Genomic DNA, 14,341 nt, shown 5'->3' on the forward strand with positions numbered 1-14,341 from the left:
TTCTTTCTTGCAACAAAATAACGGGAAACACAGCCGTAACAAGAATATTAAAGACTGGAGCTACATCTTTCTTGCGTAGAACAAACAGGGATTTTTTTAAAATGTAAGATACTGCATGTAACTCCAGAATCTCCTGGGAGGAACTACCTCCTTTTTGCAGGAAACACTTCAACTGTTAAAAAAGTGGAATCAGTGTGCAAAAAATTTTGCAATGAGCAATTTCTAAAGAGATGTCAGAGAAACTGAATTATACTATCAGATTATTGCAGTATGCTAAGGAATACCTTAGCAATAATTTAAACCCTTCTGATCTGAGGTCTCGATCTTTAAATGGGAATCGCTTGTTTGTGTCAACAGTAGTGACATGTAACCTAAATATTATTCACTTGTTGTGTCTGCTTCATGATGTTACAATAATTTTGAGCACAAGTGTATAGACCACATGCCTGTAGTTAATGAAGTTTATTTTTGTGGGAGAAATTCTGTTTTAAAATACAAATAGAAAAACTTGAAAAAGTTAGCAACAATTTGGAGGAAAACATCACTGCCTTTAAATAATAAAAGAGATGATGTATTTTCTTACACTAGCTAAAACAAAATGCTGTAATGTGACGGATGAAAAGATGTAAAATACTCCTTTCCAAAATCATTAATTGGAAATATGTGGGTTTGGAAAAGGAATAAAGCAGTGACAAATGCAACAGCAACCCTCCAATTGTGTTGTGCCACGCAGAACACGTTGACACGCCGAAATAGTTCAAATTTTTATCATGCTCAGTGGCAGCTATATATTTTATGCTAATAACTTGTATTGAACTCTTAAGTATAATTATATGTATTCATTTCATAGTTTTAAGTCAAACATTCTTGCAAAAGAAAGTAGTCACAGTAAGCTTTCAGTACTTCATTTACATATGACTGTTTTGAGCCCCATACCCCGTTCATTTAGGTGTGTAAGGGAAGTATTCTGAATAGAAACTTAGCCATTGACCATAAAATGTGAAATAGTGTAAATAATATAAGCGAAAAAACAGAACACATTGAATGACTTGAGGTAGTACATTCATATTCACAAGACATGTACATTAGTATATTCTGCAGAAATGATTAGCATTCAGTCACCACACTGCCTAGTAGGCCCAGGGTCCGCCATGTGCCCTGATAACTGTCATATGTGTGATGATGTCAACACTTATAAGGTACAAATGGCATCCTGTGGTATAGCCATCCATGATGTATGCACCTGGTTTCAAAGTTCATCTGTGGTAGTTGGCACTGGGTCAAAGCACTGCATCCATCATTTTACCATATTCCACACATTTTTGATTGGCGGCAAGTCTGGTGATGTGGCGAGCCAGAGTAAAAGACTGACATCCTGTGACACCAAGAAAATATGTGTTTGTGCACCAACATGTGGGTGCGCATTGTCTTTCTGAAAAATGGCATTGGGGTGTGGTGCAGAAAGGGTATGTCTAAGGGTCACAGGATGTTATTCACGTAGGTCACACTGGTCATAGTGCCCTGGACACCCACCAACTGTGATTTCTGGTTGTACACAGTAGCACTCCACACTACAAGGCCCAGAGTCATTGCTGTATGTCTTATGCGAATGCACTCACAGGATGCCATTTGTCTTGTCTTCGGTGAACCAAAATGTGACCATCATTTTCAAACAGAACCTGGATTCATCCAAAAACACTATATAATGCCATTCCTGTCTCCAGTGACATTGTTCCATACTCCATTGCCATGTTGCATGTTTCTGCGCCTTTGTCAAATGTAGGTGGAGAAGTGGACGACACATACATAATCATGCCATAGGGAACGGGGCCGGACCATCACCCTGATAGTGTACAATCTGTTACACTGTTCCACTGTTGCACCAGAGCTGAGGAGGACACAGATTGGTCCTGTTACACCATTTGGGTGATGTGTCAATCTTAACTGGGGTGGTCTGGGGGTGGGACCTGAACCCTCTATTCATTTTTGTAACCTTCCATGAACTATTCTGCACACACCCGCTCACTGCCAAAACACACCATCCCCTACAAGCAGCCATTCCTTGCTTAGATGCATCACATTTTCTCATGTCTATAAAGCCCCCTCTTTCAAACTCACTGATTTGACGGTACGGTTCGTGCATATGTCTGCAAGACGTCCTGCATGTCTTCTCCTGTCACACTGATCCATTACCTTTGGTTTACAGTGACAACGAGAGCCGCAGGCGCATTTTACCAGTAGGTGATTTTGCATCGCGATATTGATGTTGACCTTGAATCCACAGCCCATCATTGTTCAAATGTAATCATTTCTGCAGAATGTATTAATGTACATGTCCTGTGAACATGAACGTCCTATCTCCTGTCATTAAGGGTGTTCTGCTTTTTCTGAACATGAGTTTAATTTGCTACACAGAATATTTGAGTTTCCATCAAGCCTAAGGACTGACACAGAAAAACTGTTTACCTTCATTTACTTTTTAGCCAAAGTAGACAATAGCTGTATTGATAGTGAAACATGGACAAAGAATTTTGTGAATGGTATTAAAATAATAGGTCATAATATATAAGTTTCCTTAAAGACTGGAAAATTTATATGTATTTTTATTTATTTCTCTTTTTTTGTAGACATCATAGTGCCACCGAAAATCGGAGCAGTTCAGTTGAATCTGAAGACGAAATAGATGCTCCAATTCTGATGCGAACAATATCAATGGACACTGAAGCAACAGATGATGTTATTAGCAATATTTCTTATGCCAGTAGTTCATCGCTCGAATCAAATAAAAAAGCTTCATTTCAGGTACGACAAAAATCTATTGTAAAATGCAAAGCGGAGTGTTTTTTAAATTTAGATTACTGCAGTCAAATGAAGATATTTATAGCTTTATTACGGAGTGGTAGCAGCAAGAAAAATAGTCTGCAAAACGGTAACATTTAGAACCAGAAATTTCTTCATCTGACAAGAGAGTGGAAAATATTGGAAATAAGACTTTACAGGGGTTCAATTAATTTTTGGATAGGATATTAGGTGAAAGTAAACACAGGTGGGCTAAATAAGAAGGAAATGAACAATACATTTTTTTTAAATTTTTAACTGATTTTTGTATCTTTTATTTTATTTTCCTCAATACATGAAACAGTGGAATACTGCTCTTTCATTTCATATTTATTGCTGTCTTTGCTATCTAATATATCAGTGAAAATTTTTAACATTTGCTTCACTCTTTCATTGCTGAGATTTCCTGTGTTATAACTTATCCACTTTACCTGCTTTTAGTTTTTGCAGCTGCTTTTGGTATACAAAATGAAGAAAAAGAAAGTAACTGATCAATGAGGTCCATATTCACTTTGTTGCTCATCAAATTTCAGAGATGAGGCAAGTGTGGTGAATATGTGACATTCAGGTCTTCATTTATGTTAGTAAATCAGTTTATCTGTAGGGAGCCACACAAAATGTTACTGACATGCCGGAAGAACATTGGGGAGAAAATAGTATTATAAGAGGTCTGCAAGCTTCATTTGCATAACTTATCCACTTTACCTGCTTTTAGTTTTTGCAGCTGCTTTTGGTATACAAAATGAAGAAAAAGAAAGTAATTCATCAATGAGGTCCATATTCACTTTGTTGCTCATCAAATTTCAGAGATGAGGCAAGTGTGGTGAATATGTGACATTCAGGTCTTCATTTATGTTAGTAAATCAGTTTATCTATAGGGAGCCACACAAAATGTTACTGACATGCCGGAAGAACATTGGGGAGAAAATAGTATTATAAGAGGTCTGCAAGCTCCATTTGCATATCTAGTTTCATGAACAGTTAGGGTAAATTAAGTTGAACCAATTGGCCATCTGGTGCTGGAGTGTTAATAAGTATGGTAGGAACACAACCAAAGCTATACTGATTTTTTTTCCTGTACATTTTACTATAGTACTCTAACTGGAAATCATCTGACGAGGCAATTCCATTGTCTTTGTTTTCTGAGCCTCATCACACATTCTGTGACAAGTACTGTTCCCATCAGTTCATTGTGAATAAGAGGGAATACTTCAGTCAGCAGTGTTCCAACACGTATTTTTTGAATCTTAATTTTTGAAACAAGATTGCTTAAATTTCTGTTTACAGTACACTACTATTGAGCATTGTGGCATAACTTACATAATCTTTGTTTTGCAGGAAGCAAATAAAGCTGAAGCTGAGAGGATGACCATGTATCGGTGTATAATATCGAGTATCATAGAAAGCGAAACGATATACCTGGAATGTTTGAATGTTATGCTACAGGTTAGTTCTGAAAGTGTTTCCATAAAATTCATAAAATTATTGTTATTGTTGTTATTATTATTATTATTATTGTTGTTGTTGTTGTTGTTGTTGTTGTTATTTTGCCTCCATAACTACTTGATTTAAATGTTTACCTATTTCACTACTGATGTGTTTATTTCTTCATTTTTCAGTACATGAAAGCCATCAAAGCAACACTGACAACGTCACAGCCAGTCATATCAGAAGAAGAATTCAACACCATTTTTTACAAGGTTCCAGATTTACACAGCCTTCACAGCAGATTTCTGGAAGGGCTTAAAAGACGTACTCAGAACTGGGATGGAAGGCTTACCATTGGTGATCATTTTCGAATCATGGTAATCTTGAAGTGAAGCAGAACTTGTAATAACATTTGAAATGGACATGCTTCCAGTTCCTGGTTCTTAATTGAGCTGTCACTTCTACATCCCATTTACTTTTCAATTTTGTAGACTTGCTTGATCAACATCTAGCCACTTTTGTGCAAACTGTCTTCTGCTTAAGTTTCCTTTGAAAACTCTAACAGGGTGTATACAACCCGGGACAACCGGGAGATCCGTGAAAAACCCGAGAATTTTTCCATCCGGGAGAAAACCGGGAAAAACCCGGGAATTGTTTAGAATCCCAGGAATTTTTCATTGTTTTAGTTTTCAGTTAAATTTTTGTGATATTGTCTGGTAAGAACCTATACTCTAACAAAGGATATTATTGTATCCCGCTACTGCAGAATGATACTGCAGCAACAAAACATGAACGGGAGAAAAAAAACCGAAAATAAAACTTAAGTTGCAAAGGAAATGTGCCGTATACAACAACAAAACAGTGCTCATACAAGCGTCTGCCAACAGTAAAGTGTGTCAAAGGCTTTAGGAACACTATGCAATGCTTTATAACAACAAATTACCTCCGATGAGCGTGACGTGACAACTGTTTAAATTAGATTCATTTGAGCAGTTGCGGGCGGGCTCTTGTGCATGTGCAGTTGAGTCGCGTATGAGTAGTACCTTTTCCCACTTCTGGTTACGGAAGTGTGGCTGGGCGCCACTATTTAATATTGCCCTGGTTCGAAAATATCGTAGATCCGGGGCTGATACACAGAGCAGTTGAAATGGTTGAAATGGCTCTGAGCACTATGGGACTTAACAGCTCTGGTCATCAGTCCCCTAGAACCTAGAACTACTTAAACCTAACTAACCTAAGGACATCACACAACACCCAGTCATCACGACACAGAGCAGTCAGAGTTGTGGTGGGGAGTTGGGTCTTCACGTGGCCTTTGTTTACCTTCAGAGATTTTGTTGTTTCCTCTTTGTTTATTGCTCTCACATCAAATGATAACAAAACGGATTTTTGTGGCCGGGAGCTATAAATGAATTAAAATATGTTTGCATAATTATGGCAGGCTAATATATGTTAATAGTTTCAGATTTTATTTCCACCCTTGACAGTCAAGCTTTAATTGCCTTACAGAACAATGAAGTTATTTTTGCTGGTTTGCTAAAGAGATTTGGCTTTTATTAATCCTTTCTGCTGAGGCAGTCAATTTATTTTCAAGTGCATGTATGGCATTATGCTATAATAAAGAACCAAACATGAGCTCTGGTACTCCAAGAAAATTTACAAACGGATGTGCATTTTAAGCCGAATTATGCACTTTAGTATGGTTCGCGAAATCCCGACGCTCTTGAAGTATGCTTTGATGTCTTGTTTCTTTTATGACATAATGTAAGATCTTTTAATGTTTTACACGTACGAACATATGGGCTTCCTGCGTCATCGTAGCTGCGCAAGCGCGGTGACGCCAGTTATCTGGTGCTTTCTTGCAACTGCTGAAACGAACCTATTTCTAACAGGTCGCTGATGGTTTGAAAAGCGTTACATTCAAAGCAGATTTCCTTTTACGTAAGATGAATTATGTGCGACAATGTACGATGAATTTCTTAAACCACAAAACGTTTTACTCTCATTTAAAAATCAACTCTTTGAGGACGACCATTTAGAAGTATTTCGAGCCCAGAAGATGAGACATTTGTGTCGTTATTAAAAATTTTACTAGCACATTTGTGTGTGTATCTTAAAGTGCAACACGCGCAAAAAGATCAACATTATATGTGGAAGCTTAGCTTCTCTTCAAACTTATTAATCTTCAAGACTAATATTATATGTGAATGCTAAGTATATTAATTTAATTCATTAACTTTTCTTATTTGTGTATTCGTATTACTTAAGTGATCTTGCTACTGGCTGACTACATCACGTGTCCTATTGGTGTCATCAGTTGGCGAGACCACGTGAATGAGCTATGACGCTTACAAAAGCGCATTGCAATCTCAATTTCAGTGCTTCAGAAAGTGACATGCATTATTTGGTGGAATTCAAATTTATACCCTCATAATATGAAAATATGGAGCGTACATGTTGCTGCACATCAAAGGTCTTTCAAAACGTGTTTTTCCCCCTGAGTTTTGTTTTCTAAAGTGCCGGGAAATTCTACGTCGGTATGTAAAACCATGAACATTCAAAGGATTGATTACTTTTACAATGCCGAGGAAGAGTATACTGTCACTTAACACGGAAAAAGTGTATTTTCATCCGGGAGAAAGTGTATTTTTGTCCGGGAAAAATCTGGGAATTTTTTTTGCTTGTCCATGTATACACCCTGCTCTAAATATGTATCTTTAAGAACATGTAATTACTCATGAAATGGACTTTAAAAAATATACATATTTGGAAACAAAAAGTTGCTAATAATGTTTTTATTCATAGGCAAGCAACATCAATATATATGGTGCTTTCCTGCACAATTATGTTCGAGCTACTGAAACAGTGAAGAAATGCAGTAGTAATAACCAACAGTTTGGAGAAATAACGCGTGACATTCGTCTTAAATCTCTTAATGGCCAGAGTTTGTCATTAGAGGATCTCTTACACAAGCCAGTAGCACGTGTTCAGAAGAATGCACTGGTGCTTCATGTGAGTTTTCTCTATATATATTTGTGTAAGCAGACACATAATTGGCAAGTCAACAAATGCATTTCACATTTCTTACCAGGATTTGCTGAGGTATACTCCAGAATCCCATCCGGATCACAAAACCTTAACTGATGCTCTGAAGATGACACAGAATTTCTTAGATGAATTCAACATGATCCAGACAAAAACAATGTTTCCAGTAAGTACGCATGCAAGCTTTTTTTTTTTTTCAGATTAAATGTTATTCCTCTCAGGCATGTTTGCTTTAAATAAACTGTACTATTGTGCATTGTGTTTACATAGTCTAAATATCAGGATTTGTAATGTTGCTCCTCCTTTCTGAGTTGAAACTTTTCTGACATTGTTCTAGTCAGCTGATAGAGCCCAGAGACGGCTTGTGAAAAATTCCTTTATAGTGGAACTTTCGGATGGCCAGCGCAAATTACGCCATTTGTTCCTCTTCAATGATGTTCTAGCCTGCGCCAAGTACAAGGTATGATTCAGTTACTAATGTATGAAAAGCAAGACAGTGCAATTATTACCAAGAGCAGCAAGAGGCAGCATTAGAATTTTCAGTTTTTAATCTTCTATAATTTGAAATGGTCGTTGTTTGTGCAACTAGAACAAAGCCTTCTGGTTGAGATATGAAAGTATCTGGATAAAATCTTCTCGGTTTTTAAGCTGTGTCAACTCCAATAAATTCTCGAGCTTTCAATGGCTAGCTCTGCCATTGTTGTCAGGAGTAAAACTATAACGACTGCCAGGACTGGCACTATTTCCCACTTACATACCTATGATTACGGCTGCTGGCACCATTCAGAGAGGGCCGAAATGACGTGTGCCCGGAAGGCGAGTTGGACAGCTCATGAAAACCAAGAAGGTTTTATTCAGTTGTGCCGCCACAAAAGACTCTGATGACTCATATGAAAGTATCATCTGTGCTTCACAGTGGTTTATAGCTTTTATCATATCAGATTTCTTAAGGCTTTCTTGGAGTTTATTTGAGATTCTTTAATGTTTAATTGAACTCCTTTTGTTTTTTAATCAGCTCACACAAAATAAATGTCACACCACATACAAAAATCAAACAATGGAAAATCCAGGATGGAATGTAAAAATATTATGAAAAGGATAGTTGCTACCCACCATATAGCAGAAATGCTTAGTTGTAGATAGGCACAACAAAAAGACTCTCACAAATAAAGCTTTCAGCCAGCAAGTCCTTTGTCAGAAATAGACCTCCCCCCCCCCCCCCCCCCCCCCCCCCCCCCACACACACACACACACATATATGCAAATGTAACTTTCACACATGACTGCAGTCTCAGGCAACTGAAATCACACTGGTGGTAAGTTGCATGTGTGTGTGTGTGTGTGTGTGTGTGTGTGTGTGTGTGTGTGTGTGTGTGCTTGCGTGTTCGCGCGTGTGTCGTCTATTTTAGGTGAAGGCATTGCTAGCCGAAAGTGTTATTTGTGACAATCTTTTTGTTGTGCCTATCTGCGACTCTGCATCTCCACTATATGGTGAGTAGCAACTTTCCTTTTCACGATATTGTCACACCACTGACAAATTGATGTAGGTCTACTATTAAATGAACAAGTATTCATTGGTTGTTTTCACTTAATATGAATTCTAAATATAAGGATATTAATTAGAGACAGGTGCATCCACAAGGAAAATAATCCTAATACTGAAATAGTGTTTCAGGATTTACAATTTTCATCACACATGTAGGCAAAGTCTGTGGCACAAGCCCATGGCCAGGCAGTTGGTCTGTAGAGTGCAACCTTTCTTCACTGCGACAGTAGGAGGGGGAGGGTAGTGGTCCCATTGCCCCGATCACTTTTATCATCTGCAAAGATCACCTCTACTCATTTGATAGTGAGCTGAGTTTACATGGAGCCATTCTGGAGGGACTGGAGCAAGGAAATATCCCCACCCGTACCCAGGAATGAACCTGAAATGTCCGGCCAGTGTTCTACCAGCTAGACCACCGAGCCACTCGTACCATCACTTACCTTAAAGACCAACATTCAGAAGAGAAACTTTTGCAATCTGAGTAGTTTACATAAGCGCGTTTTATTCTTAAGTACAGCAAGTGGACCCGATACTCCATGGATAATGCAAAATCCACATGAATCTTGCTAGAAACTGCTGTTTACTGTATTTACAAAACATGCTACATGTCACATTTGGAAGCTCACTTCATTTCGCATTAGACACACAAACAATGGGTTGGAAATTGTTTAAGCAGTAATCTCAATCTTGCATGTTACCATGTCTTCCACCTTTAAGCACTGATGCTTTCAAATCACGTCCGATGCAGTCCCCAACAATCAGTCTTTCCTTCTCATCCCATCTGGTAAATCTCCCCTGACCCACAGTTCTGGGTGACTTTCCCAAAATAAACTCATTTTCCTTGACGTCTCCAGTCCTTTCCCTTCACCCCTCGTCCGTTCCCTTCAACCCTTCTGCCAGAAGAAGGAGCATCTTAGCTCTGAAATCTTGTCTAATTAAAATCTTTTATGTGTGTCTTCTGCTGTGGCTTGGTAAGTAGATTTTTTATCTATCCACTTAAAATATTTTGTCAAAAATTGATTGAAAAGGATAAACACCATATAGCAGAGATGTTGAGTCATGTCTGGCCTCGTCAGTCGGAGACAGTGGTGTGTGTGTGTGTGTGTGTGTGTGTGTGTGTGTGTGTGTGTGTGTGCGTGTGCGTGTGCGTGTGCGAGAGAGAGAGAGAGCACACACGTGTGTGCCCTTTGGACATTACTAGGATGTTCTAGCCCTTTAACTGCTCTGGACATGTTAACGCGCACACCTTTGTACCTGTCCCTGTGTGCTCTGAACGTGTTTACACGCGCCACCAGTCCTTCTACCTGGTACTCGGAATGTGTGTATGCGTTCAGAGTACTAGGTAGAAGGACTAGTGGTGCACGTAAACACGTTCAGAGCACGCAGAGATAGGTACAAAGGCACGTACATTAACACGTCCAGAGCAGTTAAAGGGTTAAAACTACATGCGGCTTGGTAGCTGAGTAGGTGAGTGTCTTACTTCAAATGTAATGGTCCTGGAGGGTGTATGTGCCCCATAACAACGGTAAATCCAGGAAAAACTCAGGAATTTTACATTGTTTTAATTTTCAGTTAAATTTTCATAGTTTTATGTGGTAAGAGCTGATACTCTAACAAAGAATTTTATCTTAGCCCACTACTGTATAATCATCGGACTTTATTTTGTGGTGCATCCATGCTATGTTGGACCTAAGTGAAAGAAAAACACCAAAATAAAACTTCAGCTGCAAAGAAAATGTGACATTTACTACAACAAAACACAGAGCACACACAAGCATCTGCTGACAGCAAAAAGTGGTAAAGCCTTTAGGGTGAACACTGTGCAATGCTTCACTACAGCAAACTACTTTCGATGAGTGTAATATCACAACTGTTTACATTTCTAACAGATCACAGGAAAATATTGCGAGTGGTGGTTTGAGAAACTTTACTTTCAAAGTAAATTTCCCTTATGCAAGATGAATTATGTTATGTGTGAGAATTTGTGATGAATTCCTTAAGAGTAGACGCAAGGCTGTTTTTATCCATTTTCTGCCAGTGCTATTTCGCTCTTCGAATAGGTACACTTTTCAAAAGAACTATAAGTGTTAAGATAGTGAAATTTTTACTGAATGTATATAACATGTACACCTGCATTTACAAGTGAAATGAACAAAATACCTGTAGTTGATTTTAAGAAAATTTTCTTTCCATGATAAAATTCCATTTTTTAATAAATTATTTATTATAAAACAGTTTCTGTTGGTATGGTGGTTCTCAGTTCACTTGTAATAACTCATTACCATCCTGAGTACAAAGTTACAAAATTTCATGCCTCTAATACAATTAGTTTAGAAAATTATTTCAACATTTGTCAGGTGACCTTGGCTACTTATCTCGTTTGCCATCTTCCAGTACTATGTTTGAGTTTTCTTTTAATAATCATCTCAGCCTGGATTTTCTGGACATGGCCAATGCATTCCAATTTAGAGATAGAAACAAGAAATAATGTACGGAGAATAAAATAAACCTCGACATTATCTCTGCATGGTACAAAAAAGAAGGCTTTGCATTTCAATGCCAGATCGCACAGAGCATCTGGAAATTGTCATATTTATATGAAACAAAAATAGTTTTACACAGGAAATAGCAGGTATTACAAATACACAAAAATCGATGTTTTGAGCCCGTTTGCCTTCCATCTCCCCTTGAATCACAGTGTTGGGCTCTCATTCAAAACTTAAACCTTAAGGACCAGCCCTTAGAAAAATTTTGAGCCCAGAAAACCAGCCATTTGTGCCATTATTTATTTTACTGCCACATTTATGTTTGCTATATCTTAATGGGTAACACAAATTAAAAAAGATTAGTATTATATGTGAAAGCATAGCTTTTCTTATAGCTACGCAGTGTTGGAAATTAGTATAAACACCTGGAAAAAAAACATTTCTTTACGTGTTTGGTATTGCACACATTTTTCCCATACAGTTTACAACAAAGCAAAACAAAATACATTCTCATTTTACCATTAGCATTAGTACTCAAGAAATTTAAAGAAAAAAAGCACTTATGAATTATTGCCAGAATAACCTGATGTATACAGTAAATAGATCACAACTATACCTAGTATATCAATGAACCTCCTTTGTTCATAATAACTGTGAAAATCCTCTTAGGCATTGATTGTATAGGGGCAGTGATTTCTTCTGAGTTTGAGGTCCACTCCACTCAAATTTGCAGTTTTCAGCTCGGCCGCAGTGTCAGTCAGTCATCCATTGCGATAAACACGTTGTGCTAGGATCTCCCATAGATTCTCCATGGGATTTAAACCTAAACTTCTCGATGGCCAGCTCAGATGTGGAATTCCTTTATCTTGAAACCACGACTTCATCATGACAGACATGTGAATCCCAGCTTTATCATGTTGGAGTAGTAAATTATCATTGTTAAACTCCTCATAAATACGAACTGATTCAATTTCCAGCATTCCTGTACAATCATCGGGCTTCATTTTGGGGTGCAGCCATACTATGTTGGACATGCTTTTAGCACAAAATTCTTCACAGATCACAATACTGCCACAGACAAAGTTTCTACTTACCCAAATGTGTTCTTCTGTATCAACGACTTGCCAGTAATAGTAAAAACCATCTGGCCCATCCAAATTAAACTTCTTCTCATCACTGAAAATTACTTTGTTCCGTTGTGTGGTTCATGGTTTATGTTCTTCTGCAAACTTCATTCAAGCACCTTATGTGCATAGGTGGCTTATGCAGGCTACTTAAGAGTGATGTTGCTGTTGGCTGACTGCATCATATGCTCTGTGCTCTGAATATCTGCTGCAATTGGTTGACGAGATAATGTGACATGAGTTATGATCGGCTGACAAAAACGCATCGTGCAGTGCAATCTTAATTTCAGTGCCTCAGAAGCTACCATGCAGTATTTGATGGAATTCGTATTTATACCTCAGCAATATGAAAATATGCAGTGTGCTTGTTGCCACACATCAGACATCTTTCCAAAACATTTTGTTTTTTGCTGGGTCTCATTTCATAAGTGCCGGATAGTTCTAAGTTAGCGTTTAAAGCCTTACCATTCAAGGGATTCATAAGTTTTACAGCTCCAATGGAAAAATATAATGTCACTCAACATGGGAAAAAAATGTACTTTTACCCAGGAAAAAGTGTGTTTTCACCCAGCAAAAAAGTGTATTTTCACCCAGCAAAAAGTATATTTTTAACTGGAACATCTATGGCTTTTTTTCTGTCTAATTATACACCATGTTCTGGGTTCAATTTCCTATTGGTTCGATGATTTTTTTGTGCTTATTGTATCTGTCACCACTGACAGTAATTGTAAATGTGAAAAGTTCAAATTTGTGCCTTGGTTTGGAGCACATGATAAATTTCAGTGTACCCCACCAGTTATAGGGGAATCAGTTCAAAGATCAGTGAAAATTAAGGGTTTATGACCTCCTATAGGACCACACCTAACAAAACACTGTGCTGTTCAAACCATCCTACGAGTTGAAGCCTTTGTATAATTCAGATTTGAGCCCCTGTGACTTCAAAAGTGATACACCATGGTCTATTCCTGTTTGTAGGAATAATTTGGTCATCTGATTCATAAGACTGCCTGGATGCCAAGGGAATATCTGTTTTCACAAAATCTCATGACTTTTTCTGTCACATGACAGGGACACCGCATTGTCTCATTTTCTCAAATTGTTAAAAACAATTAATTACCATAAAATAATAGATTTAACAGTTCGAGTTTTAAAGCCCAATGTGGTTGCCTTAAATCAGAATTTTTGTTGCCTAAATCCTTTTTTGTAGTTACCATTTTAAACTAGTATATAGCCATGTATAATGAATGAGGCATGGGTAATATAAATAAATGAATATTCTTATTCTTTTATCACATCATCTGGTAGTTGGATCCACCTTTTCTTCCTTTTCTTTTGCTCCCGAGAAAAGAAGTGTCCTTGATATTAAATCTTAAAGATTCATTGTCAAGTTTTATTGAAAAACTGCATCAAGTTCATATACTACTAACCATCTTAGGGCAGAAGGTGCTTTGTGTTGACTGTCATTTCTCCTTATATTGCTCCATTCTTAAACTGCTGGGATGGAAAAACAATTATCCCTAACAGCAGTATGAGGTGATTTCACATTTCTCTATTTTTACCTTCATGACCACTGCCATTTCACTAAGATATTTTGCTTTCCTTTTTTTGAGGGGGGGGGGGGGGGGGGGGCGAGTGGTTATCCCATGCCTCCCACCAGTTGTAACAAAGATAATGCACAACACCTTTCTTTCTTGCAGCAACTGCCACTGGAGCATCTCTGTGACACTCTCACAAACTTCTCATGATACGCACTGCTTATCTTTTGATGATGTGTGTCTCCTTCAGAAATCCTACAATGGTAATGATTAGATTGGTGAACAATATTCAAATATCTGTCAAACAATGGATTTGTAAGCTACATTCCTCCCTAAGAC

General features: G+C 37.8%; 1 protein-coding gene across 1 annotated transcript in view; it reads left to right on the plus strand.

The window, feature by feature from the left end:
• The window catches only part of LOC126168550 (active breakpoint cluster region-related protein), a 130,425-nt gene that overhangs the window by 38,255 nt on the left and 77,829 nt on the right, over positions 1 to 14,341 (plus strand). Inside the window, exons 3-8 of the mRNA XM_049920565.1 lie at positions 2,628 to 2,802; positions 4,177 to 4,284; positions 4,458 to 4,643; positions 7,072 to 7,278; positions 7,358 to 7,477; positions 7,649 to 7,771. Coding sequence (XP_049776522.1) covers positions 2,628 to 2,802; positions 4,177 to 4,284; positions 4,458 to 4,643; positions 7,072 to 7,278; positions 7,358 to 7,477; positions 7,649 to 7,771 — 919 coding nt within the window. The remainder of the gene's footprint in view (positions 1 to 2,627; positions 2,803 to 4,176; positions 4,285 to 4,457; positions 4,644 to 7,071; positions 7,279 to 7,357; positions 7,478 to 7,648; positions 7,772 to 14,341) is intronic.

The sequence above is a fragment of the Schistocerca cancellata genome, chromosome 1, assembly GCF_023864275.1.
Source record: "Schistocerca cancellata isolate TAMUIC-IGC-003103 chromosome 1, iqSchCanc2.1, whole genome shotgun sequence".
NCBI classification, from domain to species: Eukaryota; Metazoa; Arthropoda; class Insecta; order Orthoptera; family Acrididae; genus Schistocerca; species Schistocerca cancellata.